This window comes from Acanthopagrus latus, chromosome 15, assembly GCF_904848185.1.
Source record: "Acanthopagrus latus isolate v.2019 chromosome 15, fAcaLat1.1, whole genome shotgun sequence".
Taxonomy (NCBI): Eukaryota; Metazoa; Chordata; class Actinopteri; order Spariformes; family Sparidae; genus Acanthopagrus; species Acanthopagrus latus.
The window spans coordinates 202,501-230,171 of record NC_051053.1 but is presented as its reverse complement, the minus strand read 5'-3'; the positions used below and the strand labels follow the sequence as shown (position 1 = coordinate 230,171).

General features: G+C 39.8%; 1 protein-coding gene across 1 annotated transcript in view; it reads right to left on the bottom strand.

Annotated features, from left to right (window-relative positions):
• Positions 1-27,671, bottom strand: part of atp6v1ba (ATPase, H+ transporting, lysosomal, V1 subunit B, member a) — a 62,979-nt gene that overhangs the window by 29,793 nt on the left and 5,515 nt on the right. The window contains exons 2-3 of the mRNA XM_037123891.1: positions 6,479-6,534; positions 5,925-6,023 (exon numbers count right to left, since the gene is read on the bottom strand). Coding sequence (XP_036979786.1) covers positions 5,925-6,023; positions 6,479-6,534 — 155 coding nt within the window. The remainder of the gene's footprint in view (positions 1-5,924; positions 6,024-6,478; positions 6,535-27,671) is intronic.

The following is a 27,671-nucleotide window of genomic DNA, read 5'->3' as shown; positions in this document are numbered from 1 at the left end:
GTTTGACTCAGCACTGCCAGGGTTTTTTTTATTTCCAACACAACTGGTCTGCCTGCCTGAGGGTGTGTCTTAAACCAGTGATGCACTTGTCCCACTCCCCACCATGCTATCGAAGAATCATCACTAACAGTGGCTTCAATAAGTCAGTTATCAAAAGTTTAATTTCCTATAACTTGTTCACAACAAAAGTCCCCGTTATTTATTCCTGAAACAGTGTACAATTATACTGGTGATGGAAAAGTAAATCAGCGTGGCTCAGTTTGACCCAGCGCAGGCTCAAGTGCTGTGGAAAAACGGATGAGGAACTGACTAGCTCACTCCTGCTAGTCACGTGACACGTGATGCTGCTCTCTTTAAAGCATGGCACTTATAGTTAAAGCAGTTATGATAGTGTTTAGTGAAAGAAATATAAAAAGAAAAAGAAAAAGAAAGAAATATTCTGAATACAAATGCTGCCATCTTTCAGAGCCAAAGCAATAAGGTGGAGGAGCTATGGTATCAAGTTTGAGCTGCTCCGTATGTCACTATCCACTCAGCGCAGGACAGTGCTCCATGAAGTAATGGCCCTTTTGTGCGACCTCAGTCAGGTTGAAAATCGCCCAGATTGCTCCCATATACTCTCAATCAATTTTTTTTTGAATTTCAGCCACTACAGTGCATTCCCTATGGGCTCCAGGAAGGCTTGCCCTAACGTGCTTTCGTCAAACGTAATGTGAGCACAGCTGGCGTAGCCACCACACTAGTCACATTCCAAGTTAGCATGGCAAGTGTACAGAGCAACTCGATCATTTCACTGAAAGAAGTGCCTTTCAGTTGTCGTAGTAACAAAGATCAACTGGCAACGAAACAATTAGGACATCCCAGACCAAATTTAAACATCAAGCAAGTGTCTACCAAGGGGGGGGGGAATAATATAACCAGGGATTTTTCGCAGAGTTGATATGAGCTACAGGCTAGCGGTTTGTCGTCACAATGATGAGGTGAGCAAGAATCGACACATCCTGGCCAGCCTTATTGACTGTGTCAAGTTTTGTGGAGTGTTTGAGTTAGCTTTGCGCGGCTAAGATGAAAGTAAGGACTCCAACAACCCAGACATTTTTCGTGGTTTGGTTGACTTGTTGGCATGGATGAGGCATTTGAGGAGCACCTGAAAACTCTCACAGTTTTCAAGGACACGTCAAAGACTGTGCAGAATGAGCTCCTGGAAAGCATGCTAGCAGCCATGAGGGGACATATCACGGAGGAGGTAAAGTACACTAAATTTGTTGCCATCCAAGAGGATGAGACCACTGATGTGTCAGCACAGACGCAGCAGGTGTTTGGGTTGAGATACATCGACTCAAACCATGTGGTGCAGGAGCGTTTCTTTGAGTTTCTGCCTGTTACTGATGCGAAATCTTAGTCCAATGCTAGCATGCTCCCTGAAAGACTGAACAGTCTTTTTGCGGAAGATGACAGAGAGAAACTCACTGCGCAAGCATATGATAGAGCCAGTATGATGAGGGGAGAACAAGCTGGTGTGCAAAAGAAGGTGCATGCACATTTCAAAAATGCCCATTATGTGCATTGCTATGCACAGAAGCTGAATCTGATCATGCAGCTGACCACTTCTCATGTCCCGGCAGTGAGAGTTTTATTTTGGACCTGTGGGACCTGTGGGGTTTTGCCCCTTTTTTTTTTAACCTGGTCACCAAAACGCACCAGCATACTTGACCAGATTGTTGATAGAAGGCTGCCAAAAGGTTCATCCACAAGATGGAATTGTGCATGAGAACCTTGATGACCTCATGCAGTGTTTTGAATCCATCAGGACATCAGGTTCATTTGACAGCACCACAGTGAAGGAGGCATCTGGCTCTCTGAGCATGCTGCAGGATGAGGATTTCCAGTTTGTTTTTGTTTTTTTGTTTTTTTGCAGCTGTTTCATCTGACCATGCTTAACATTGACGTGCTGCACCAGCAGCTGCAGAAGAAGGACACTGATGCAGTCCTCATCAAGCGTGCCCTCCAGAGCTTCACAAGCAGTGTGCAGGCAACAATTTGAGACAAACACGTACTGGGTGGACTCAGTTAGTGAACACAAACTGAACGCAAACTGACTGAGATAACTGACTTTCATATCAGCTCTGTTCACCAGAGGAGCATCTACCTGTGGCTCAGCAGCCATTTGACCAATCAGACTGACCGAGTCCATTGACAACAGACGAGCAGGCAGACAGAGAGACAGAGATCTATTTAAGTAATATCAGAAATATATAATACTTGTGGATTATTTGTAGAATAGACTATGTACAAAGAATAATAGAAAATTGTGAATATAACAAGTGTCTAGATAGAGATAAGAGCCAAAATAGAGTTTTTGTAATTAATTTAACAATAATCCTTTTTTTTTATCTAAAAAATTATCCAACCTGTTTCCCACAAAAGTGATATGATCAAAATTGTGACTTTTGTGATCTGTTAGTTGCATACTTAGAATTAAGTAACAATGATAGTATTTAAAGATGACATGTCTATTAATTTTCTTCACAGAGAGGGTCTGCTGGCCATTTGAGTGCTACTTCCAGTACAACTCATTCTACCTGTGTAACACAGACATAAATGGAAGCATTTCAAGAACAGGCTGCCTCATCACAAAAAGCCAATGACCTATTTTGCAGTTTTTATTAGGGGTGTCACGATTCTCCGAATCCTCGATTCGATTACATTTTCGATTCTAAGATCACGGTTCGATTCGATTCTCTATTTTTACATTTATTTTTTTAAAGCACAGGTTGCTAGGCCATTTTTAGACTAGACTTCTATGCAATATAATATCTGACCTTTGTTCACAGTGTACCACACTACACTGTCAAATTTAAAACATGTATTAACAGCATAATGTAACAATAACTGATATCTTCAGTCAATTGGAAACTTAAACACAATAACCTGCCATCTAGTTCCTGCAGAGCCTGCAAACTGTGGCTTTTTTGTTGACAATGTGAAAGTTGTCAACATAACTCATTGGAAATCCAAAATACTGTATACTGTATGCATGCGTACGTGCGGACAGTGAATGAATGGCAGAGGAAGGAGAAGCGAAAGGAGTAGCAGCTGTAGCGACAGGAATAAAGTGTACAATATAGGCTGCAGTTTGGCTGTGAATAAAGGTGATGGCTCCTCATGATACAGCAAAGCTCGCTGGTATTATTTCCTGACCAGCTTAACACGTGAAAGTGATTCACCCCGACAGTAAACACAAACTTCGGCCCTGGAGGAAATCATCTCCCCTGTGCTTCCCGACCACGGTCCGGGAGCCGAATAGGAATGGTATAACACCATGCCGTCGTTTGGCTGGCTGTAGCCAATAGCTACTGGCTTAGCTAGTAGCTAAGTTAGAGGAGGTTGACTTGCAGCACTTAAGCACGTGTTTTTTTTCCCGCTTGGCAAGCCGACGGGATGTGACATGGGGGTGTGGGAGCATCGACAAATCCAGTTTTTAATTCTAACTTCGAGATTGGGAATTAATTTTGGTCGATTTCAAGTTGAAACACCCCTAGTTTTTATACATTCTTTTATGTTTAATGTTTGCAGTGTTTTGTTAAGGTTTTGGATTTGGACTATTTTAATATATAATAAATCTATTCAAATATACATCTTGGGGAAATTATTTCAGTTTATCAGTGTATCACTGTTTTTTCAACATTTTGAAGACATTTTAAAAATACCTCAGTATACCGATAACTGTGATAATTTTGGTCACTACTACCGCGGTGTGAAATTTTCATACCATTGCATCCCTACCTGCAGTTCTATTATTGCACACTCATATGCACATTTTGGTTCTGTTATTGCACAATCATTGAAATTGTTTATTTATTGTATAGTTGTGCATATTATTATTGTTTATAGTATAGTTTGCACTGTGTATATACATTGTATATGTTTTGCTTTCTATTCATGTTGTGTACAGTGTGTTTTTCTTTTTCCTTCTTTTTTTGTGGACCCACTGCTGCTGTGACAAAATAATTTCCCAGTCCAGGATCAACAAAGTAATTCTATTCTATTCTATTCTATTCTATTCTACATTAATGTAATTTATACATTTCCAGTTTTTGTTCATGTCAATAAGATGATAATTCTACTTTGTTTATTACTGAGGTCTTGGTGGCTGATTATGGGGTATTAGAGTGCATTCCATTGACTAGTGTTCCTAATATTTTGTCCACTCCTTTAATATAAAACATTTCCAAAGCTGAAAATGTACAAGCTTTGTAAAAGCAGAAGTTATAAAAGCTGTTGTATAGGATTGAGTCTGATTGCACAGGTGTATCCAATTAAGTGGCTGGTGACTGTATGTGCATGAAGTAAAGCTAGAGAAGAAGCTGTCAAGGAAGATCTGCAACACAATCCTGGCTTTGGCCAAACAAAGGTTCTCCTTCAGTGACCACCTTGCGAGTGCCACACTGCTACATGCAGAGATGTTTGAGCAGCACTGCCATACATTTCCTGTCGAGGCTGGTGATGGGAACACCAGTTCTTTTTACTGTACTGAATCTCTAGAATCCATTCATTAAAATGATTTGTTCAGAAGATTTGTTCATTCACAGACGTTATTACACAGCTCCTCTTAATGCTGTAGAATGCTCCATTCTTGAATGGGCCTTCCCAATGTTCGGCAGTCAATTATTTTCGTATAACGAAACAATCGCGACCAACACAACACTGGGCGAGGCTCTGAATGCCACTGTGAGGGCATATCCCATGCTGAACAAGGCAAAGCTCAGGACAGAACTGTCTCTCATCCATGAGAATGCAGAATTCAAGGGCTGCTGTGGTGCTCTGGCACTGTGCCAGGTTCTGCAGAGATAGAACCTCCAGGAGACATTTTCTGAAACTGTGCAAATGAGACATTTTCTAAAACATTCTCATTACCACTCCCATGACAACGCCTGAAGCTGAGCGTATGAAGAGAATCAAGATGTTTCTGTGCAATGCAATGAGCCAGGAAAGTCTGAATGCACTGGCCATGTTCTCCATGGAGAGGGAGCTAGTCAGGAACGTGCCTGATTTCAATGAGAGGGTTATTGATCACTTTGCTGCTTTGAAATTGAGACATGCAAAATTTCAATACCAGTAATTTAGTGTAGTGACACTCATTCTTAGTCTCTGTCTCTCTGTCTATCTCTCTGTCACACACAAGTGTACACACACACACACAATCTTTTTAACTGTTGATGTGTTTTTTTTTTAATAGTTATTGTTTTCATTCAAATGCTGCTTTCAGGCAATATATTCATGTGTTTATTTTTGTTCATGTTCATTTTTGCAAATCTATACAATTTTCCAGAGATTGTATTTGTATTTATAGTTCACTGTTGAATGTGTGCACTTTTATTTGCACTTAAAGATAATTAAGCTGCACAAAATCTTTAAAATGCTGTTACTGATATGGTAACCTGTACATTTACTGTATTTACTGTTTGTTTCTGCAAATACAGAATATTGCTTGTGCAATGTATAGCAATATGAATGCACTACCCCTTCATTTGGATTTATATAAAATTTTTGTAATAAAAAAATATTTCAAAAAACTGTAAATAAATACTTTTAATGTTTTTGACTTATATTTAGTCCCCTTTGTAATTAATGGTAAAGTGTATCCGTCCATATTCAAAAATATTTGAAGGTAAACTGATTGACTGTTTATCTCTCTGTTGATCTTCATTTCTAGAGCCAAGACAGTTGTATTTGTTGAACACTCCTGGATGTAACTTTTCCCTGCAGCTGTTACATTTGGTATTGCTATGCAAGTTGACAAGAAAATAAACAAAATTGTCTTGCTGCATATTAATTTTCCCACTGAACAGATCACCTTAGTCATCATCAGAACAGAAGGCTCAATATGTGCCTGTTGGTGGACAATTATGGATTCTTCTCACCTGAACAACTGCTTTGCTTCCAATCACCTCCAGGACTTGCCCACTCCTCTTGGTGCCATCGGGCAGGGTCAGGTGGACAATCTCAGCATATCGTGGGAACTAGATCAAAGAGATTTCACAACAGCCACACAAATATTACACTTGTATGATTAATAAAAAGGGTACATCTGGAATTATGAGCAGTGATTTATTGCATCAGACTGGTAGTTTGTTGAGTGATCCCTTAAAATATTTGAAAAAAAAGCATTTCCATAATAGACGGCATGATGGAAGAGCCACCAGGAGAAATTTGTGGTTCAGTATGATGCCCAAGGACACTGCCACATACAGACTGCAAGGTCCAGGGGTCAAATCAATGACCCTCTGCTTAGTGGACGACCCACTCAACCTCCTTTTGCCACGGCTTAAGCTTAAAGTGCTGGGTTTTCAGAGGCAGTCTTTCATTAACGTACTAACAGGCTAGACACTGTTTGGCTTCAAAGATCCAACATGTTAATGTGGTATGGCTGTAAGGCATGACGTTTTATAAAAATAGAACCTGTTAGCATCCTCACCTTTACGTTATCCAGGATCACCAAGGGTCCATTTACACCCGACACAGTAGAGTAAGCTAAAAGAAAGGAGAGTTCCATAATTAATTCATCAGGCCACTGGACAGGAAAATAACCCTGGTAACACTGACAAACCCCCCATTTCTTTGAGCAGCTGAAAGCCGACATGTGAATAAGTAGACCCTCTTACAGCCAAAACTGTTAATAATCACAAGCTGACCTTTCACAGTGAGATTTAAACATATTTCACACACTTTCAGGCCTAAATGTCAAAGGCAGGCAAATGTCAGGAAAAATGCATGAAATTCACTTGTGCACATATGGGGAGTACAATTACAAGCATGTGATTTGTTCTGCTGATTAGAGGAAATAGTCTGTGGCCTCCCTCAGCATTAAACAATAATAACTGCAGGACGACGCACTTCTGAACATACTAGAAAACACAGCAGACAAATAAAACATGCTACCAAAAACGCTGCTGTTGATAGATGTTGATGATATTGTTAGAAATGAACTCAAACTACTTGATAAAGACAGACTCAAAGAATGGTGCACAGACATCTGTCATGTCTGTGCAAGTAAGACTAATTTAAATAGGCTGTTGAGGTGACAGAACTAAGTTCACAGCAGATCATTTCTTTTTTATTTGTCTTAAAAAAAAGACAGACCACAAATTTAAATTGGCTGATAAGTCATCATGAAGCCAACTCTAACTATAAATATTGTTTTTCTGATTCTGTCAATTTAATCAACTCACCTCACACCAAAACATTTTTACTCCTCCCTTAAGAGAATGTAATATGAGAGGTACAAAAGGACACACAATTATTACCACACAAAGAAGAAGAGGGTAGATACAACAAAGAGAGGGATGCGTTTGAAAGCGCAAGGTCTAGTGTAGTATGTAGAGCTTCCTCTCTGACCCATGTTAGCGAGGAACCAACATATCATTGTAGCAGTTGTTGAGTGGAATGAATGTGTGTTGGTAGGTCGTCATGAATGTCAACTAGTAAATGCATTTCTTGTAGACAATGCAGTATGAAAGCTGACAGCCAAAATACATGTACAACCATTGCAGCAAATGCAGAAAATGTGATATGACTTGCCTGAAAAATCTTAAACTGTTGAGACACCTGGAAGATGAAATGTAAAACTGGTAAAATTGGAAGTTGAACTGCACTACATAAAGAAGCCAAGGGTTGAGATACATTGTCAGGAAAGCTGCAACATTGTTTAGAATTACACTGTTCATATTGTACAATATTGTGTACTTACAAGTCTATTCTATTTGTTAACTTCTTATAATATTGTTTATATTTTATTATTACTGTTCATTGTAATATTACTGTCCACTGGCTGCTGTAACACAGTAATGTCCCTGTCTGTGGGCGAATTAAAGAAAGACGAAACACTTCCATATCATCAATATCAAATAGATGAACCAAGACACCTTTGAACTTAGAAGACATCTCACTGTAAAGCAAGAAAATCTGTCTTTCCATATGTGCCTCGCATATGTTGAGAACCATAGGGGCTTAGGGCTCAACTCAAGTCACAATATGGGATACACAAGGGGAAGCAGACAACAGCATAGCAATAAGTGAGTCACAAAAAATTGATCTGGATGTCCCCTTTTTACAGACATAACTCCGCCGCGCAGGCATTCTAATTACCGTTAATTAACGTTACATCAGTTGCCAACTTGACTTGGATTGTGGCAAACTTTGCACCGCAAAGATGGATATATTTCCGCAAATTACATTTGATTTGAATTATGAATGGTCAGACTCAGAGGAGGACAAAGGGAAGGAGAGAGGCCAGGATACATCAGTGCAAACCAGGTGTGTTGATATGACATCAGCCGACCGATAAATTAGAGAAGAGCAAAAATGAATCCAACACTGCCATACAGAAACTGTCTGATGCAGGACTCAAGGCGAGGGAGATCATAGCAGTGAGTGGGCATAGGTGAGATGCTTTTGATTCAAAGATACTGTGTCGTAGTCCGAACATAAAATACGTATCTAAACAAAAATTTGTTTCGCAGGTCTGAAAGCTCACTAAAATTTACTGGAGACCATCTATGGAGAGCCGGAAACGATGGAGCGACGTGCTGTCTGATTGAGCTGTTAATTCATCAGAAACGCACATCATGCCACCAAAGCGACTGTCAATGGACTCTTATTTTAGTGGTTGCACAATAAATGTAAACATTCAGATAAATGTAAATGATACAAGTAGCAGTAATATACAGACACAGTTACGGTCTTTAGGAAATGTTTATGTGTTGCCTGGCAACAGCCTAGTCTCCCTTCCAGCTACGGAACTATTTGTGTTGGCGGAGCCAAATAAATGATTAATCAAATAAACAAATCATAATCTCTTGTGGTTTACTACTGTTAACTAGTAAAATGCGCTTGTAGAACTGTTGTATAAAAGCAGTATCACACGAGAGGGAGTGCGGTTGTACTGTATCCTGTTTCCTCTGAACTGGTGTGATTATCTGCAGCCTCGTGCCTACGACCAAATCACACCAGTGCTGTTATACAGTACAACCGCACTCCCTCTCGTGTGATATTGCTTAAATATCCCTTTAAGAGACCAATAAAGTGGACGTAAAGACAGGCAAAAGAGCAAAGGGTCTGGACTTAATAGGTTACTTTCTCAGAATTTATAATGTTCACTTCACTTATAATGGTAGCCAATATATGAATTTACAAAAAATTCACAGACGGCTCCTATCAAGTCCCTCTGTCCATCTGCAGACCTGGGGTGGAAAATGCAAAGACATGGGGCTCAGGCCATTGGGGGTGGTGACTCAAGGTAGCTGCATTGTTTCCACTGGGTTTTCTATCGAAGTCTGGTGTTCCTCTTTATGTGAAAACCATCAGTCTCGAGGCTGATATCAAAGACACGGGGAAATTAGAGCAGACTGGTAAGAACATAAAGCACTAAAGCTTAGCGGGGTGCATCCACCAGGCCACTAATTAGGCAGAGGCCAACAAAATAACCTTTCAATGTGCGTTGCAGCCACTTCCCACACACACCTGCATTTCACCCTCTGTTAGCCAGACAGGCTGTGTGTGTGTGTGTGTGTGTGTGTGTGTGTGTGTGTGTGTGTGTGTGTGTGTGTGTGTGTGTGTGTGTGTGTATGTGTATGTGTATGTGTGTGTGTGTGTGTGTGTGTGTGTGTGTGTGTGTGTGTGTGTGCGCATGCGTGCGTGCGGTGGGGGTGGAGTGGAGATGGTGGTGGGAGGGTGGGGCAGAGACTATTGAGAGACCAAGAGAAAAGATGGCTCAAGTGTGATGGTAGAAAACCAAGGGCACCACAGATACAGAAAATAATTTTTCCTCTCCAAAATAAAATGAGTGTTACTCTAAACAGCCTTTATCTCAGTTCCTGCCTCAGGTCCCACATTCTGGTGAATGACAAGTTCTCAGTCTCATCTTTCTTTTCTACAAGACCTTGCTCTGCAGTGAGGCTGGGCGTGAGGGTGAGGGGTAAATGCTGTTTGTGGATAACCTTTGGTTTTCTCATTCGCCACCAAGTACAGAAAGCAAGTTTCTGAATAAGAAAATGATTTAATATTTGCACTAATACTGTACCATATTATAAGCTATCTCACTATCTAAATATACAACAAAAAAAGGTATAAGCCTCAGAAATGCAATGTTGATCAAGCTTTACATTATATTGTCAAGACAAACTTCCATGCATATACAATATATATTACCCTGTTAAGCACTGCATCCCACCATACACTACAAATAGCAAAAGTTTGAGAGCTTAGATTTTCATGAATCTATTCATGTAAACCATTTCAAGATAAAAATGAAAACAAACAAACAAACAAACCAAAAAAAACACATCATCAAGGTACAATCAACAAACAACCAAGCATGTATTAAGTTTTGCACACTGACCAATAAGGTGTTTGGGTGTTAGTAGTGCATCAAACTCAAACCAAAACATCTCTTAAATTCCCAATCATCCAGTAGATCAATTTTTAGTAACATGTTTAGTCTAAAACACAGTATTCCATAATTAAACTGTGACAAAATAGCAAAAAAAAAAAGGAAACTGCAATCACAAATGTTTTTCTTTATTAACATATAAAAAAGTACAAAGAAAGTGTAAATTAGGGCTGAAGGAGTAATGGATTTTAAATAGAAATTGTGATTTGAAACAACGCGATTAGCATTCATGCTCTAAGCCCAAGGTGACTGCATATACGTCTACCAATAATTAACACACGAAACCTAAGAAAAACTTTAGACTTTGGTGTGGAAAATTGGTGTCCTCTGATCCAGCAGCAACCTTTGGCCTTGTAACAACAAAAAGGTGGCAGTTGTGTAACATGTAGGGCTGTAACGGTTACCGGTGTCACAGTAAACCATGGTAAAATTCCCAACAGTTAACAGTAACAAAGGTTACCATTTAAGTTTTAATTACCATGGTAACCACCGTGGTCGATGACCACGGTGAGGAAAAGTCGCAAGATACTTTATCCAACTCTCTCTACACAGGCGCAGCATACAACGTGCGCTTGTTATTTAGTGAAGACACGGCACGGCAGAGGGAAGACGTGACAATAGCGCCCCTCAAGGCATTTTTCCGCCTTTAAAGAGAACCAAATCTGATGTCTGGGCGTATTTTGGTTATTACAAGAATGCTCAGGGACAGCTGGTCAAGGATGACAGCCCTATCTGCAGGAGCTGCGAGAAGAAAGTTGTTCTGATGGGCGGCAACACATCCAATTTGCGCAGCCATCACCCTCAACTGTTGAGCGAATGCAAGGCAAGTTAATCTTAAGCTTGGGTGCATGATGTATGTGTATGTCAAGTTTTCTCTAATTTGCTGTTGTCACTAATGTAAACTGACCAGATAGTGGTATAACTGAACAAAGTTGATCCGTGATTAGGCATGTTATCTGAACCGCTTATTAATTGTAGATTTCACTTTTTAAAGTCGACCTAATAATTCGCCAAATTTGATGCAGAGCTGCTGTGAGGAGGATTTGAGACAAACACATACTGGGAGGACTCAGTCAGTGAATGCAAACTGACCAAGATGACTGACTTTCATCTCAGCTCTGTTCACCTGAGCAGTGTCTACCTGTGGCTCAGCAGCCATTTGTGGATTATTTGTATAATAGACTACATATAAAGAATAATAGAAAATGGTGAATATAACAAGTGTCTAGATAAAGATGAGAGCCAAAATAGAGTATTTGTAATTAATCTAACAATAATCCTTTTTGTTTTGATCTAAAAAAATATCCAACCTGTTTCTCACAAAAGTGATATGATCTAAATTGTGACTTTTGTGATCTATTGCTTGCACCCTTAGAATTGAGTAACAATGACAGTAATAATTAATAATGACATGTCTATTCATTTTTCTCACAGAGAGGGTCTGCTGGCCAATTGAGTGCTACTGCCAGTACAACTCATTCTACCTCTCTAATGCAGACATTAAAGAAGCATTTCGAGAACAGGCTGCCTCATCACAAAAAGCCAATGACCTATGTTGCACAGTTTTTATACATTCTTTTATGTTTAATGCTGATTTTGCAGTGTTGTGTTAAGGTTTTGGATTTGGACTATTTTAATATATAATAAATCTATTTAAATATGAACCTTGGTGAAATTATTTCAGTTTATCAGTTTTTTCAACATTTTGAAGACATTTTAAAAATACCGCAGTATACCGATTACCGTGATAATTTTGGTCACTATTACTGTGGTGTGAAATTTTAATACATTACATCCCTAGTATTTCTGCTTCAAGGAGCAGACATACGACAAAAAAAGGTATTATGCATGACCTGTTGTGGTGTATTATTCTCATTAAGTCTTTGTTATTTGTATTATTACTTTATTTATATAACTTAAGTTACGAGGTTGTGTTTGAAGGTGGGACATCAGGGATATAATTGGCTGTTTTTGACTACTTTTGATTTTACCATTATATTTCACCTTAAAAACTATTTACCTAGCCTCGTTTGAGGTCATTATTTTCAGCACTACCTCACGTGTGACTGTATAGCTACATTTTTAATTTTGATATACTGTATTAAAACAATGGACCTAAAATCACAAAAAAGTAGGAAAAAGATTTTTTACTGTGAAAACCACAAATATGTTTAATGAACTAATTTTATTACTTGTAATGCAAATATAAATTGTTGTTTGCTAAATTTGTGTTCAGTTTTTGAAATTTACAAGTAACCATTTACATTTAAATGCAGGCAATGCCTCAGGCTCAGGGCTCCTCAGCTCAATGAAGAGCTGCACTGCCTGCTCCACATTCAGCAGTCACAAAACAACAACTACACTACACACTACACCAAACACCACATGATACATTAAACTATACACTCCACACAAGCTAAATGTCACAAATCTTGTTATCTCTATCGCTGTCTCTATCACCGTCACTGCTGCTGTCAGTCTTTCGCCACTGTCCCTCCCAATACTTCCCCTGTTCCTCAGCAACCACATCACATAGTTTGCTATATAACTTTGTGACTGGTTGGTGTGATGCCTTTTTCCATCAATAGGAACACGTTTTTTTTTTACTTGCAAACACTTCCTGCTTGTGGACACTTTCATGACAAAAGCCCATTTTTACTGCTTCTTCCTGCAGCAGACACAAAGCAAACGTGACGGCAATGTTCGCGAAAAAGCATGGCAGACATTATCGTAAATCCGGTTTTGGATGCGGCAGCACGTCCGTTGACTCAGGAGGTGGGGTGTGGGGTTGGGATAGCAGCTAGCTACACACGCACATCCACAGATTCCGATTCCAGTTTGTTGTCCTCGTGTATCTGGATCTCCTTGGACCTGAACAGACTCGGTCCGGACTTGCTTAGTCTCATTAATCCACAACGATCAGTTTAGATGCAAAGAACGGGGCTGAACCGCCCGCAAAATCCCGGTCCAGCTTGCGCCACTTCAAGTATAAATCCACTTGTTTTGGTGCTCTGGTGTGCACGCGGCTATTCGTAAAGCATTTATGAAATCATTTATTAACGGTATCTTTGTAGTCCAAACAAATCCGACATTGTACACCCTTAAACCACGCAGCAGCCATGCTGAAAATCTCAGGTCAGTCTGATCCTGATCTGCAAAGATATTTGAGGCACACACACACACACTCCTTGCTTTTATAGAGAGACGCATGCAAGTAGTCTAGGAAGTATTAAGTTCAGCAGTACATGAATCTTGGACCACTTATGGAAAATGTGTTGTTTTTTTGGGGAACTGTGGGAGGGTCTTTTGAAAATCAAATCTTAAATATCCTTTTCTTTATAATTTGAATTAAGTCACAGAATGAGCAGTTGTGAAGAAGAAAATGAAAATGCAATTTGGATTATTTGTCATTCGTTTTAGCTTTAGCTTTTATGTTCATTTTAGCTATATTCTGAAAATGAAAATGCATTTCTGTCAAACAATTATAATTTGGATTATGGTCCAGATTTGCTTCCACAGTCAGGATGGTTCAGAGTCAATCAAAAACCATGTCAAAAAGCAAGTCTTCAATGAATGAAGCTGCTGGAAGCTAGGTGACAGTGTCCACAGTCAAGTGTGTTTTACATCAACATGAGCTGAGAGACTGCAGTGTAAGAAAGAAGCTCTTGATCGAAACTGGGCAGCTGAAAGCTCCACTGATGTTTGCTGTTGATCACAGGGACAAAGAAAAAAACATTCTGGAGGAAAACTCTAGTCAAATTAAACAAAAAACCGAGTTCTTTGGCCACAATGAGCAGCAACAGGTTTGGAGGAGAGAAGGTGAGGCCTTTAACCCTAACAACACCAAACCTAGTGTCAGGCATGGTGCTGGCAGTAGTGCAAAAATTCTAAATCCTGATATAGCTAATTTCATATCATGATAACAATATATATCCAGGCGTGTCTTTAAGTGGTAGAAAAGATTAGACGCATTAGAGTCGCTTGTAACGACTTGTTGGCAGCATGTTTTTCAGATTACCATAGTCTGGTCGGTGCCTGACTTTTTAAACCAAAGCCGAACGATGGAATTTTGGTTCCCCCTTTTCCCCCTGCTTCTGTATCCGCATCTGATATAACATTACTTGTAATGTTATTTTTGTCTTCCATGGTGCTCTCCTCCATCTCCGCCATGCTGCTTTGCCTATGTTTACTCTCGAGCGACTGATGCCGTAAACGATTCCTTGCTGGTGACATAAAAAATGCTACCACAAAGCAGTAGCGTTGCTGCAATTACATTCACCTTCATACAATAAACTTGTTTTGAACTCAAAATTTTGATATCCAACGGTCATTCCGACGTCAAGTTGTGTTTTACATGGTGTATTAAATCACAACAGTAGTGTACGTTAACATTACTGTAGCAACAGTGCTAATCAAGTAGCCGACATGTTAAAATTACAAAATAAACAACAGAGGGTTATATCCTATAGTAGACATTTTTATATCGCACTACAATATATATTGTAATAATGCACAGTTCTAGCTGGCAGTATTATACTGTAGAGCTGTTTTGCTGCCAGTGGATCTGCTGCTCTGAAGAAAGTAAATGGAATAATGAAGGAGGAGGATTATCTCCAAATACGTCAGTAAACTTAAAATCGTCAGCAGAAGTTTGGCTCTTGGGTGCAGCTGGGTGTTCCAATAGAATAATGATCCCAAACACACACGTCATAAGTGGTAAAGGAATGGCTGATCAGGTTAGAATTGAGGTTTTGGAATGGCCTTCACAAAGTCCTGACTTGAACCCCATAGAGAACATGTGGACTGCGCTTAAGAAACAAGTCTGTACCAGGAAGCCAACACATTTTATTAAACTTCACCAATTCTGTCAAGAGGAGGGGTTAACGTATTCAGCCAGAGGATGACCAGAAGCTTGTGGATGGCTATTAAAAGCACCTAATGAGGTGAAATGGCCAAAACGGCACCACACCACACCAGAACAACATTGCCCATTGAGAGGACCTCGGCATTGATGATGCCTGGAAAGATGTGCCCTTGATGCGAGATGTGGAAACTCGTCTTAGAACTGCATATTCCACTTTCTCTCGGTCCACTGTGAAGAGGGGCAAAATGGAGGGCCTAGCAAAGATTCTCAATGAGGATACACTTTTATTCAGGCCTCTGAGCAAAGTGCGATGGCTGTCGCAGCAACAAGCTGTGAATGCTGTTCTCAGGAACTACACTGCCATGACTTAAAAAAAGCAAACGCAATTGTTATATGATGAAATGGCTCCACCCAGCCACTAACCATGACTGAAAGGTTTTCTTTGTTTTTTTCGTTTTGAACATCACTGTTCACTCTGTGCTCAGATATATACAGAGTGAACAGTGATATGATCAGGCTCAGATACAATCACATTACTGTTCACTGTGTGTATATCTACAGTATGCCTAATCACATCACTGTTCACTCTGTATAATAGACCTTCGTCTATTATACAGAGTTGTTCTAACATGTTCTGCCCTGAGACATCTTTTTTCTTTTTAGGACCAGAATTCCAGTCCTGCCACTCCAGTGACAAATTACAACCCTGCTCTTTATTCTCATCCACAGCTTGTCTCATCAATAAGGCCCCCCAAAGGATGTCTGCTCTATACATCATATATGCTGACATATTTTAACATTATCCCATGACATATATTCTCTATATTGTGAACTTCTGCATTTTGCATGTTGAAGAGGTTTGCACAAAACTGTGAATGAACATAAAACAGATACACTTGCTATAGTACACTTGTTCTAGTATTTCCTTTTATTTTTTTGGTAATTCATGCATTATACACTGCCAGGCCAAAAAAATGGCCAACTCTAAATATATTTCTTTGGACCAACATTAGTTTTGATCACAGTACACACTGACCGTGGCATCGTTTTGATAAGCTCATGCGATATCACAACATTTATTTCCATCCAGAGTTGCATTCATTTTTCACCAAGACCTTGAATTGATGATGGGAGAGTTGGGCCACTGCGTAAAGTATTCTCTAGTACATCCCAAAGATTCTTAATGGGGTTGAGGTCTGGACTCTGTGGTGGCCAGTCCATCTATAAAAATTATGCCTCATGCGCCCTGAACCACTCTTTCACAATTTGGGCCTGATGAATCCTGGCACTGTCATCTTGGAGAATGCCTGTACCATCAGGGAAGATAACCTAGACGTGACCAACGAGATCAACCCCACTGCCTCCACAAGTTTATTCGTTAGACATTAGGCATGATGGGTGCATCACTTCATTCGCCTCCCTTTATGCCCTGATGCGCCCATCACTCTGGAACAGGGTAAATCTGGACTCATTAGACCAAATTACCATTTTTCATTGCTCCAGAGTGCAATCTCTCTGCTCCCTAGTAAACTGAAGCCTTTTTTAGCCGATTAGCCTCACTGATAAGTGGTTTTCTTAAGGCTACACAGCTGTTTAGTCCTAATCCCTTGAGGTCTCTTTACACTGTGCCTGTGGAAAATGTGCTTACTTTCACGATTAAACATAGCCGTGAGTTCTACTGTTGATCCTTAACCATGTGATTTCACCATCTCAGATCACCATCATTCAAAATTTTTTTCTGACCACATTTCTTCCTGGAACATGATGGTTCACCACTAAAACTGCATTCTTTACAGTTAGTTGTTTTTCTTTGCTTCAGGCAGGCCCATAAATTGACCCTTTTGAAAGAGAGTAAGATCTTTTCCACAACCTTGGTGAGGATGATAAGCAAGCATCGATGCTGCCACACCCCCATGTCATGTCCCGTCGGCTTGCCAAGCGGAAAACAACACACGTGTTGAAGTGCTGCAAGTCAACCTCCTCTACCTTAGCTACTAGCTAAACCAGTAGCTATTGGCTACAGCCAGCCAAACGACAGCATGGTGTTATACCATTCCTATTCGGCTCCCGAACCGTGGTCGGAAAGCACAGAAGAGATGATTTCCTCCAGGACCGAAGTTTGTGTTTGCATTCGGGGTGAATCCCCTTTTACGTGTTAAGCTGGTCAGGTAATAATACCAGGGAGCTTTGCTGTATCATGAGGAGCCATCACCTTTATTCACAGCCAAACTGCAGACAGTACTGTACAATTTATTGCTGTCGCTACTACTGCTACTCCTTTCGCTTCTCCTTCCTCTCCCAGTCATTCACTGTCTGCCTGTGCGCACGCACCCTCACTCGCCCACTCAGCCCTTGCGCACACACACCTCACGCACCACTCTATTCCTGAAAGGGGCTACATCACTCTTACAACAATGGGAACTGCAGATGCAGGAGGCCCATAGACAGAATTTGAGCCCCCTCCTCTTTCACTGAAGTCACTGGTGTTACAGTATTTTGGATTTACAATGAGTTATGTTGACAACTTTCACATTGTCAACAAAAAAGCCACAGTTTGTAAGCTCTGCAGAAACTAGATGGCAGGTTATTGTGTTTAAGTTTCCAACTGACTGAAGATATCAGTTATTGTTAACGTTGTTAATAAATGTTTTAAATTTGACAATGTAGTATGGTACATTGCGAACAAATGTCAGATATTATATTGCATAAAAAGTCTAGTCTAAAATGGCATAGCAACCTGTGCTTTAAAAAAAATAAATGTAAAAATCGAGAATCAAACTGAACCATGACCTTAGAATCGAAAATGTAATCGAATCTAGGATTCGGAGAATCGTGACATCCCTACACTAAACACTGAACACACTACACCAAACACTACATAACACACTTACTATACACTCCAAACACCCTAAATGTCACAAATTTCTCAACTGTCAAAACACGCTATCACTATCATTGTCTCTATCACCGTCACTGCTGCTGTCACTCTTTCGCTGCCGTCCCTCCCACAACTTCCCTTGTTCCTCAGCAACCAATACACGTGGTTTGCCATATAATTTTGTGGTTGGTTGGTGTGGTGCCTTTTTCCACCAATGAACATGGCTTGCTTGCTAACACTTTTGTGACAAAAGTTTCTTCCTGCACCAGACACAAAGCAAACGTGATGGCAATGTTCGCGAAAAAGCGTTGCGGACATTATTTATTGTAAAAAAATCTGGTTTTGGACACACTGGCGCGTCTGTTGACTCAAGAGGTGGGGCATGGGGGTGGGCTGGCAGCTAGCTACACACGAATATCCACAGATTCCAATTCCAGTTTATTGTCCTCGCGTGTCCGGATCACCTCAGACCTGAACAGACTCAGTCTGGACTCGTTTAGTCTCATTAATCCACAACAGTCAGTTTAGATGCACAGAACGGGACTTAACCACTGGCAAAATCCCGGTCCAGCTCGCACCTCTACAGGTATAAATTCACTTGTTTCTTAAGGTGGGTCGTTGGGGTGGGCTCTGCAGTGTTTGGCTCTGGTGCTCATGTGGCTATGGTGTGCAGCAATTGGCTCTGGTGCGCACGTGACTATGGTGGCTATGGCTGACAATGCTAGCGGAATTCATAAAGCATTTATGAAATAATTTATTAACGATGTCTTTGTAGTCCAAACAAATCTGACGTTTCACACCCTTAAACCACGCAGCAGCCATGTCGAAAAGGTCAGTCGGATCCTGATCTGCAGAGATATTTGAGGCACACACACACACACACCAAGATTCCTTGTTTTTATAGAGAGATAATACTATAGAATGTATTATTTACTTATGTCTCTAAGGAAAAGGGCAGCATTTAAAAAATAGTGAAAATAAATAAAACAGCTGTTTAAAAATTGTGCATCTTAGAACAAAGAAATTATATTTTGAAAAAAAAAAAAAGTTTGGTTTCTGTTTCCCCTCAAGTAAGGTTTCAGTTACTGCACTCATGCACTCCTTGACAACTCCTCCATCAGTAAATGGCTTTTTGTATTGACAAAACATTCATCAGCTCTTAGAGCGCAACATGTGGAGTTACTTTTCTGTCTTCTCTCCCTGTATTGCTCACTCATCTCTCCTTCTGTCACTCGCATTTCACGCCTTTCATCTGTCTGTATCCAGAGTCGCAATGTTTATCGCCTGGAATGCACATATCTGACTGGTTGATAGGAATCGCGTGGGATGGCTCAACTCCCATGCAATTGTGGTCAGTGGATTTCCTGAAGTCTAAAAAACCAGCGTAGGTCAAAATAGAAGCACACCCCCCAGATCCATATAACAGAACGGCGTCTGGGTCCATACTCGGACCCCGGTCCACCTGTCTGAATGACAACAAGAAATGACAAGCCGCCCTCTAATTGCGGTCTTCAGTTTCATGCAATGTACAGCGCAATGCAATGAAGTGGTATCAGTGCGTGGCATTTGTGGTTTTTTGCGAATATGAGTACGAGTGTATGAGTGCAGTATCAGGCTGATACCCAGTGCCAGTATCTTTATCAGTGCATGGCTACATCTGGCCTGTCCTTTTTTTATTTACAACTTCTTGTCTAGCACTCATTTCTTCACTCTGGTGTTAATTGGTTGTGCTTTTGTTTTTCTCTTGTTTGGTTTGCAAAACAACCAGCCAGCAGCAGAGCCGATACTGTGGACTGTAATCCGTAGTCACACTGATAATGAAAGTAATCACTAAAGCTTTCGCAACTGCAGTGTCTCTTTGTTTGTAGGTAGCGCAGAGGGGCAGGTGGCGTGAGGTGGCTTGGAGAATATCCAAGATTTTATATCAGTATATTGTCCTGCCCAATGTTGTAGATCAGGTTTTATTATTATTTCAAAAATAACTATTTTAAAAAGAAATAATTGAGTGGCTGTAATTTCCAACAGTGATTGAAATATCCACAATATCAACTTAATCTGTATAGCCCATATCTACTATGTTGAAATAGCAACAGATAATGGTAGAATAAATGCACTCAAACTGCAGACTTTAAACTATAAAAGTCAGCAGACTTCATGGGGTGCAGATTTACAGGTATAATAAATCCATAAGCTTGAGGAGCTTTTTACGATGAGCAAAATAAATCTGCTTTGTAATTTTTTTTTTTTTTTCCAAACACAAATCCATATTTAACAATCACAACAAGTTTGACAATTTGGCCAACTATCTAAAATAATGATGAAAACATACTGAATGAAGCATACGGACGTCATCAATTGCTACTTCCTAATGGTTACCTTCACCAGGGGTCCATTTGATGGTTGGTTGGTTAGTTGGTTTGTCAGCAGGATAAAGCGTCTTGCCATACTTTCATTAATCTATTTTTGATTCATGAAATCTTGACATTAGAGCTGGACAATATATCATTTGAGAGTAGTCATCGCGGTGTACTTGTGTGCAATAGTCACATCGCAGGGCCTGCGATGTAGGAGGCAAATGAAATCTAATTTCAATGGTACCTGACACACACTGACACTGCAGACTCTGCATGCGCAGTGATCAACCAATCACATTAGTTCTTAATCAGTGTGCCAAAGGAGACCATGCCCCTGCACATTAAGTGAGTCACAGTAACATAGAAAAATTAGCAACAAACAAGAGAAAATCGCAGAAAATGAACACTTTTCACAGAAAGCAACGTCAGTTATCTGGAATCATTTCGGCTAAAAAAAAGGATGATACTGACCAAACACGAGTTCTGTGTCAACAGTGCCTTGCATCTGTTGCCACAGCGAAAGGTAACACAACTAATTTCTTTGACCATTAATGTCAGTACCACACAGCTCAGTACAGCAAAAAGAGGTAAGATCAGTGCAGGTTAACTGTCCACAAGAGAGCAGCAGTGCAGCATAACATAAAGTGCTATTCAGGTCATCTGAAGAAAATTCCTGTTATTTTCATATCGCAATATATGGCGGGGTTAAAAAAAAAACGCAACATCAGTTTTTCAATATCATGCAGCCCTACTTGACATGATAAGGTGGCTGGCATCCATCAGTGACTACAAAAGGGGACTGTTGGGCTTTGGCAGATGTATGTGCTCTACAAAGTGGCATTCAGTGAGTATTTAATGTCGATTCCTTATAGCAAACTCATCAGCCTTTTGGTAGCACTAAATCTGGAATGTTTGAATAGGTAGTTACAGAGGGATTAAAAGACTAACCCTGGCACAATATAGTGGTGCATCATTATCTAAAGAAAAACAAAATGGGACAGTTTGTTGTACCCACTTCCGTATAACTGTGATTTTTAAAATAAGGGGGGGGGGGAGTGGTTTACGCTCTCAATTCACAAGATAATGATTGCTCAATGGGCTATACGTTCATGAGGTGTGAAGTAGCAACATTTCCCATTAGGTTTGGAAAACTTTCTCCACCCCTCTTTTGCTACTTCAACTCAAGTGCAGCAGTCCCCTGGCTTGGCATGCAACGGCAGTGTGGGTCACCCTGCAGCCTGTTCAGCTGCCAGAGCCCTTTGTGTACAAAGATGTTAATTGGTCCTAATCCGCCACTAGAAGCTGTTTTGGTAGCCTGACCTCGCACCCTGAAGGACACCTTGGTGTGAAATACTAAAGAGCCTATTCAAGTGCCAGATAAAGAGGCACAGAGCATTCCAACACAATTCAATTTCCCAGCTGAAAGAGGGGGGAACTCGAGTGAGGGGTGGGGGGGGGTCAGCGCTTCGATGGAGATGGGGGTGCATCATCATCTGACAATAAATGAGCACCACAAAGCAGTGGCTGCTGTGATTTGCTGCCTCACAATCACGTCTTAGCCTCTACTTCAAGGGATTCCCACAGCCCCACCAGACTTGAAAATGCTAATTGGTTTTTACACACATTCACACATGTATGTACGCATGCACGCACAGGACTTACAATGAAAAACATGCAACACTAATCATTATATATATATATATATATATATTATATATTATATATTATATATTACATACATTTTTGCTTTCCTACTACTAAAATCAAACATCTCTTAATTTGACAGTGGATATTTCATATTATTTCAGAAAGCTACTTTCCTTGATTTGCTCACATCACCGTAGTATCATTAAGGTCAGAGTTGTCAGTTTGGGCAGTTTTGTGTTGCAATGTGCAAAGTAAAATGGGCTTGGCCAGGTGGACCATAAGTTGGACATTAAAAACTACTGAAAAAAGTAAAATATATATATATACACACATATACATATATATATATATATATATATATATATATATATATATATATATATATATATATATATATATATATATTACCAAAAGTATTCGCTCACCTGCCTTTACTCATTCTATGAACTGAAGTGCCATCCCATTCCTAACTCATAGAATTCAATATGATGTCGGTCCACCTTTTGCAGCTATTACAGCTTCAACTCTTCTGGGAAGACTGTCCACAAGGTTGAGGAGAGTGTTTATAGGAATTTTTGACCATTCTTCCAAAAGCGCATTGGTGAGGTCACACACTGATGTTGGTCGAGAAGGCCTGGCTCTCAGTCTCCGCTCTAATTCATCCCAAAGGTGTTCTATCGGGTTCAGGTCAGGACTCTGTGCAGGCCAGTCAAGTTCATCCACACCAGACTCTGTCATCCACGTCTTTATGGACCTTGCTTTGTGCACTGGTGCACAGTCATGTTGGAAGAGGAAGGGGCCCGCTCCAAACTGTTCCCACAAGGTTGGGAGCATGGAATTGTCCAAAATGTTTTGGTATCCTGAAGCATTCAATGTTCCTTTCACTGGAACTAAGGGGCCAAGCCCAGCTCCTGAAAAACAACCCCATACCATAATTCCTCCTCCACCAAATTTCACAGTTGGCACAATGCAATCTGAAATGTACCGTTCTCCTGGCAACCTCCAAACCCAGACTCGTCCATCAGATTGCCAGATGGAAAAGCGTGATTCATCACTCCAGAGAACGCGTCTCCACTGCTCTAGAGGCCAGTGACGGCGTGCTTTACACCATTGCATCCGACGCCTTGCATTGCACTTGGTGATGTGTGGCTTGGCTGCAGCTGCTCGGCCATGGAAACCCATTCCATGAAGCTCTCTGCGTACTGTACTTGGGCTAATCTGAAGGTCACATGAAGTTTGTAGCTCTCTAGCAATTGACTGTGCAGAAAGTCGGCGACCTCTTTGCACTATGCGCTTCAGCATCCGCTGACCCCTCTCCGTCACTTTACGTGGCCTACCACTTCGTGGCTGAGTTGCTGTTGTTCCCAAATGCTTCCATTTTGTTATAATAGAGCTGACAGTTGATATATATATATATAATATATATATATATATATATATATATATATATATATATATATATATATATATATATACATACATATACATATACATATACATATACATATATACATATATACATACATATATACATATATACATATATACATATGTATGTATGTATGTATGTATGTATGTATATGTATGTATATATATACACACAAGTTGCCTTCCTTCATGTTTTTATATTCATGTACATGTTATTTTGTCTGTGTGTTTCACAAAACAAGTTGCTGATATACAGGTCATTGTTATTCAGTATTTGGCCTTATAGTGTCTACCTTCCTCATTCAGCAATCTTTTACTGGTTTGAGGTTTAATTGAGTTTGTATGAGAGTGTTGTGTTGACAAAAGGAGAAAAAAAAAGTAACCCTAACCCTAACTACAGTGCTGTAATCATACTCTTAAAAAATGTAAATGTTGCAGTCATACTGGTTTAATAAAAGAATTTGAATAAATGACAATATTTTCCTAGTTTTGCTGGGCAAGATTTTTGTAAGGAAGGAATTAAACGCCTGTCCCAAATTGCCATCTGGTCCCAAATAAACACCTGGTCTGTTAGGTGATTGAAACAAATAAACGGCCCAGATATTATTTGGCAATTTGCAGTATATAAAAAAAATAAAGGCTGTGTTAAACTTCAATATTAATTCAACTTCCTCAGCACACTGACTAACAGCCTCTTGCCTTTTAAATGCAACTACCAGTGGAGTTGCATTTTCATTGGAGCACAGGTCACGGCATATTTTATCCGCTCAGCTAACACTGTGTTTGACCAGTGTGTTATGCTGCAGGTATCGACTGCAAAATCTGCAGTTCATGGAATTTGCGTCTCTGAGACCAGTCAAATTTGTGCACCCATTCTTCGCCAAAACAGTATTTTCTGCCCTTTTTTGCCACACTCCTGTCTTCAGACTTGGACTCATCCTCTGAATTAGGATTTGACTCTGGCACACTTCTAGGCTTATCAGGGGGAAAATAACCCAGAGATTCCACCAGATACGTGTCTGGCGAATTACTGCTCTCATCTGGTTTTGCAGTGCCACAGTTATAGGTATGTGTTATAAAAACAACAACAAGAAAGTGTGCCCGACTGAAGGATTACTAAAAGAGCTTGTGTTTGTCGCTTTTTTGAGATTTGTGTGCTGGTGTCAACACGGATTGTTTTATTTTGAAAAGTAACCGGATGTTATATTGTTGTTTCATGTGACTTCCTGTCTGCTCGGCAGTGGACACATTTCTGGTGGAAGCGCGGAGTTTGTTTCGCCGAAAGTCAAACCTTCTCCGTATGCATTAAGTGCAAACCAGTGGAAAAACACAAAACAAATGTGCCCTGGGTCATTTGAACAGCCCATCATATCCCTTGGTGCACAGGTGACGCGCAAATATTACGCAATATACAACATTGGTATGTGGGTGGAAAAACACTGAACATATGTCAGACAGATTTGCTCTGATGTGCCGATGACTGGAGTGAGGCTAAGCTTAGCCCACATCAAGTATTTGGACGTGTCTCCCCTCCTGAGAAGTGGTTTAAAAACTACTCGTCCTCTTAGGACTGAAAGACAGCCTTCTATTGACAGTACTTTTGCTGATTGGAGGTTTGTTTAGTTAAATATTCTGTATAAAGTTGGTCTTATAACTTGCAGACAACTAAGCTTGATGAGTTCATCTTCCAATGGTTTGGTCACATTTCATACACTACTGATCCAGTTTCTGAAAAGTTTAGAGTTTAATTCAAAGTAGGACTGTGCAATTGAAAGAATTTTGACCATGATTTAAATTTTTGGGTCAAACGATCTATAAAGTAATATAATCGAGTTGAAATTGTTTATTTGGCACTTTTCGTTGTACAGTAGGCCTTGAGTATTTCTGAAACAGACGCGCATGTGCAATTCAGTCCCTCCCCCAAAGCATTCAACGCTATGCAGCGTTTCTGCTCCATCCCAGCCCCGGCAGCCCAGCACCCTGTGGAGGAAATACCATGGACTTCTGTTTCTGACTGATCGGAGCTACGACGAAGCAATCAGCCAAATTTAGCAGAGCAGACAGGAAGTCACGCAGCAAAACAATAACATAACATCCGGTCACTTTTCAAAATAAAACACTCTGTTTTGATACAAGCACAAAAATCTCAAAAAGGAGACAAAGTCAAGCTCTTCTACTAATCTTTCAGTCAGGAACACTTTAACTTTAACACTATAACTGAGGTCACAAGTGATTATCATGGGAACTCCTCAGTCTCACGATGCCAGTTGTCAGTACTAAGACATGGCGGGGTTGCCAGATGGTATAATCATTTAAATACTCATGATTACAATTTTTTCCATAATTGAGCAGTCCTAATTCAAAGCCCCCTTAAAAACCTTTATTCTAGCCATGATTTCATCTGACCTCATACTGCAGCAAGAAAATGATCGTGAACACACAAAGCTTTTAAAGAACTACTTAAAAGCCAGAGAAGACCAAGGAGCCCCGAATGTCATGGACTTTGCTCCATGTCAAGTTGAGCCCATTCTGTCTTTAAAGCCAATAGGGAAAAACTAAATAAGAAGATATACTCAAACCGTTAAGCTAATTTTATCATTCATAAAGAATGAAATTGAATTACATTTTAAACAAATGCAAAACAGAGGTATTGTCACTAGTGGTCTCAGACATTTTTACCCTACTGTACACATCAAATTGTGACGTCTGTGTACCATTACACCCTTTGACAAAACCCACCAATTCTTAAAGATGTAGAATGAGCGGTAAACAAAACAAGTGTGCCACTAATGTAATCCACATTAGTGGTTTCTCTTCCTGCAACAGACAGAAATGGTGTCAAATCCTTGGCCTGCATTTGAATGTTCTTTCATGAAAAGAATGGCAAACGCCCACGGGAGTTTCTTTTTTCTACTGACAAGCTAGCTGCTTAAGCCTAATTAGAATGTGGATTATAGAACTGTTACAAAAATAACATTGATTTTATAGAAATTACTTTCATAGTGACAGATGAGACATTTGTTTATCGTGACTACATTATTACCGTTAATTAAATCTTCACAAAGAAGTATAGTGCCTTGCTCCATGTCTTTTCATAGAACTAAATGACAGAATGCACTACTAAAACAAAGACAAGCCATTTCGTGGGCTAATAGCTTTTGTCGCATTTGACATAAGAGAGACAAAGGCCTCTTAAAAGAAAAGACTTGGTCTGATGAGAAATCTCTTTATTTGTTTATTTTCCTGCTCTGTCTCCAAGTGGTTTTTCAAACACTGCCTCTCTTAGAGCTCTGTCAAGTCAATAAAGTGGTGAAAAACCATCTTAACATTGTGAGCTTATACTGTTTTATAGCTGAAACCCATCTACACTGAATAAAATCTATGAATTATTACATTACACGACAGTTTGTTTTAACCTAACATTTTAGCCACTTCTGTAGCTGTCAGGTCTTCATTCTGCGATACTAACAAATAATAACATCTATATTGAGGATACATTTTTGCTTTCCTACTACTAAAATCAAACATCTCTTAATTTGACAGTGGATATTTCATATTATTTCAGAAAGCTACTTTCCTTGATTTGCTCACATCACCGTAGTATCATTAAGGTCAGAGTTGTCAGTTTGGGCAGTTTTGTGTTGCAATGTGCAAAGTAAAATGGGCTTGGCCAGGTGGACCATAAGTTGGACATTAAAAACTACTGAAAAAAATAAAATATATATATATATATATATATATATATATATATATATATATATATATATATATATATATATATATATATATATATATATATATATATATATATATATATATATATATATACTACAATGTATGAAAGTACACCTGCAGGTCTCTCCCAAATAAAGGAGTATAAGGGATATTAAATGTTCTCCTCTGACCAACAGCATGCTACAAACCCTGTAAATGCAGCACATGTAGCATTTGAAGAGCACATGAATGATACGTTTCCTAAGTTTGATTTAAGATTTTCACTTGGCTGATTGCTGCTGCTACTGTTTAGAAAAAACAGGGCAATTTAGCTAC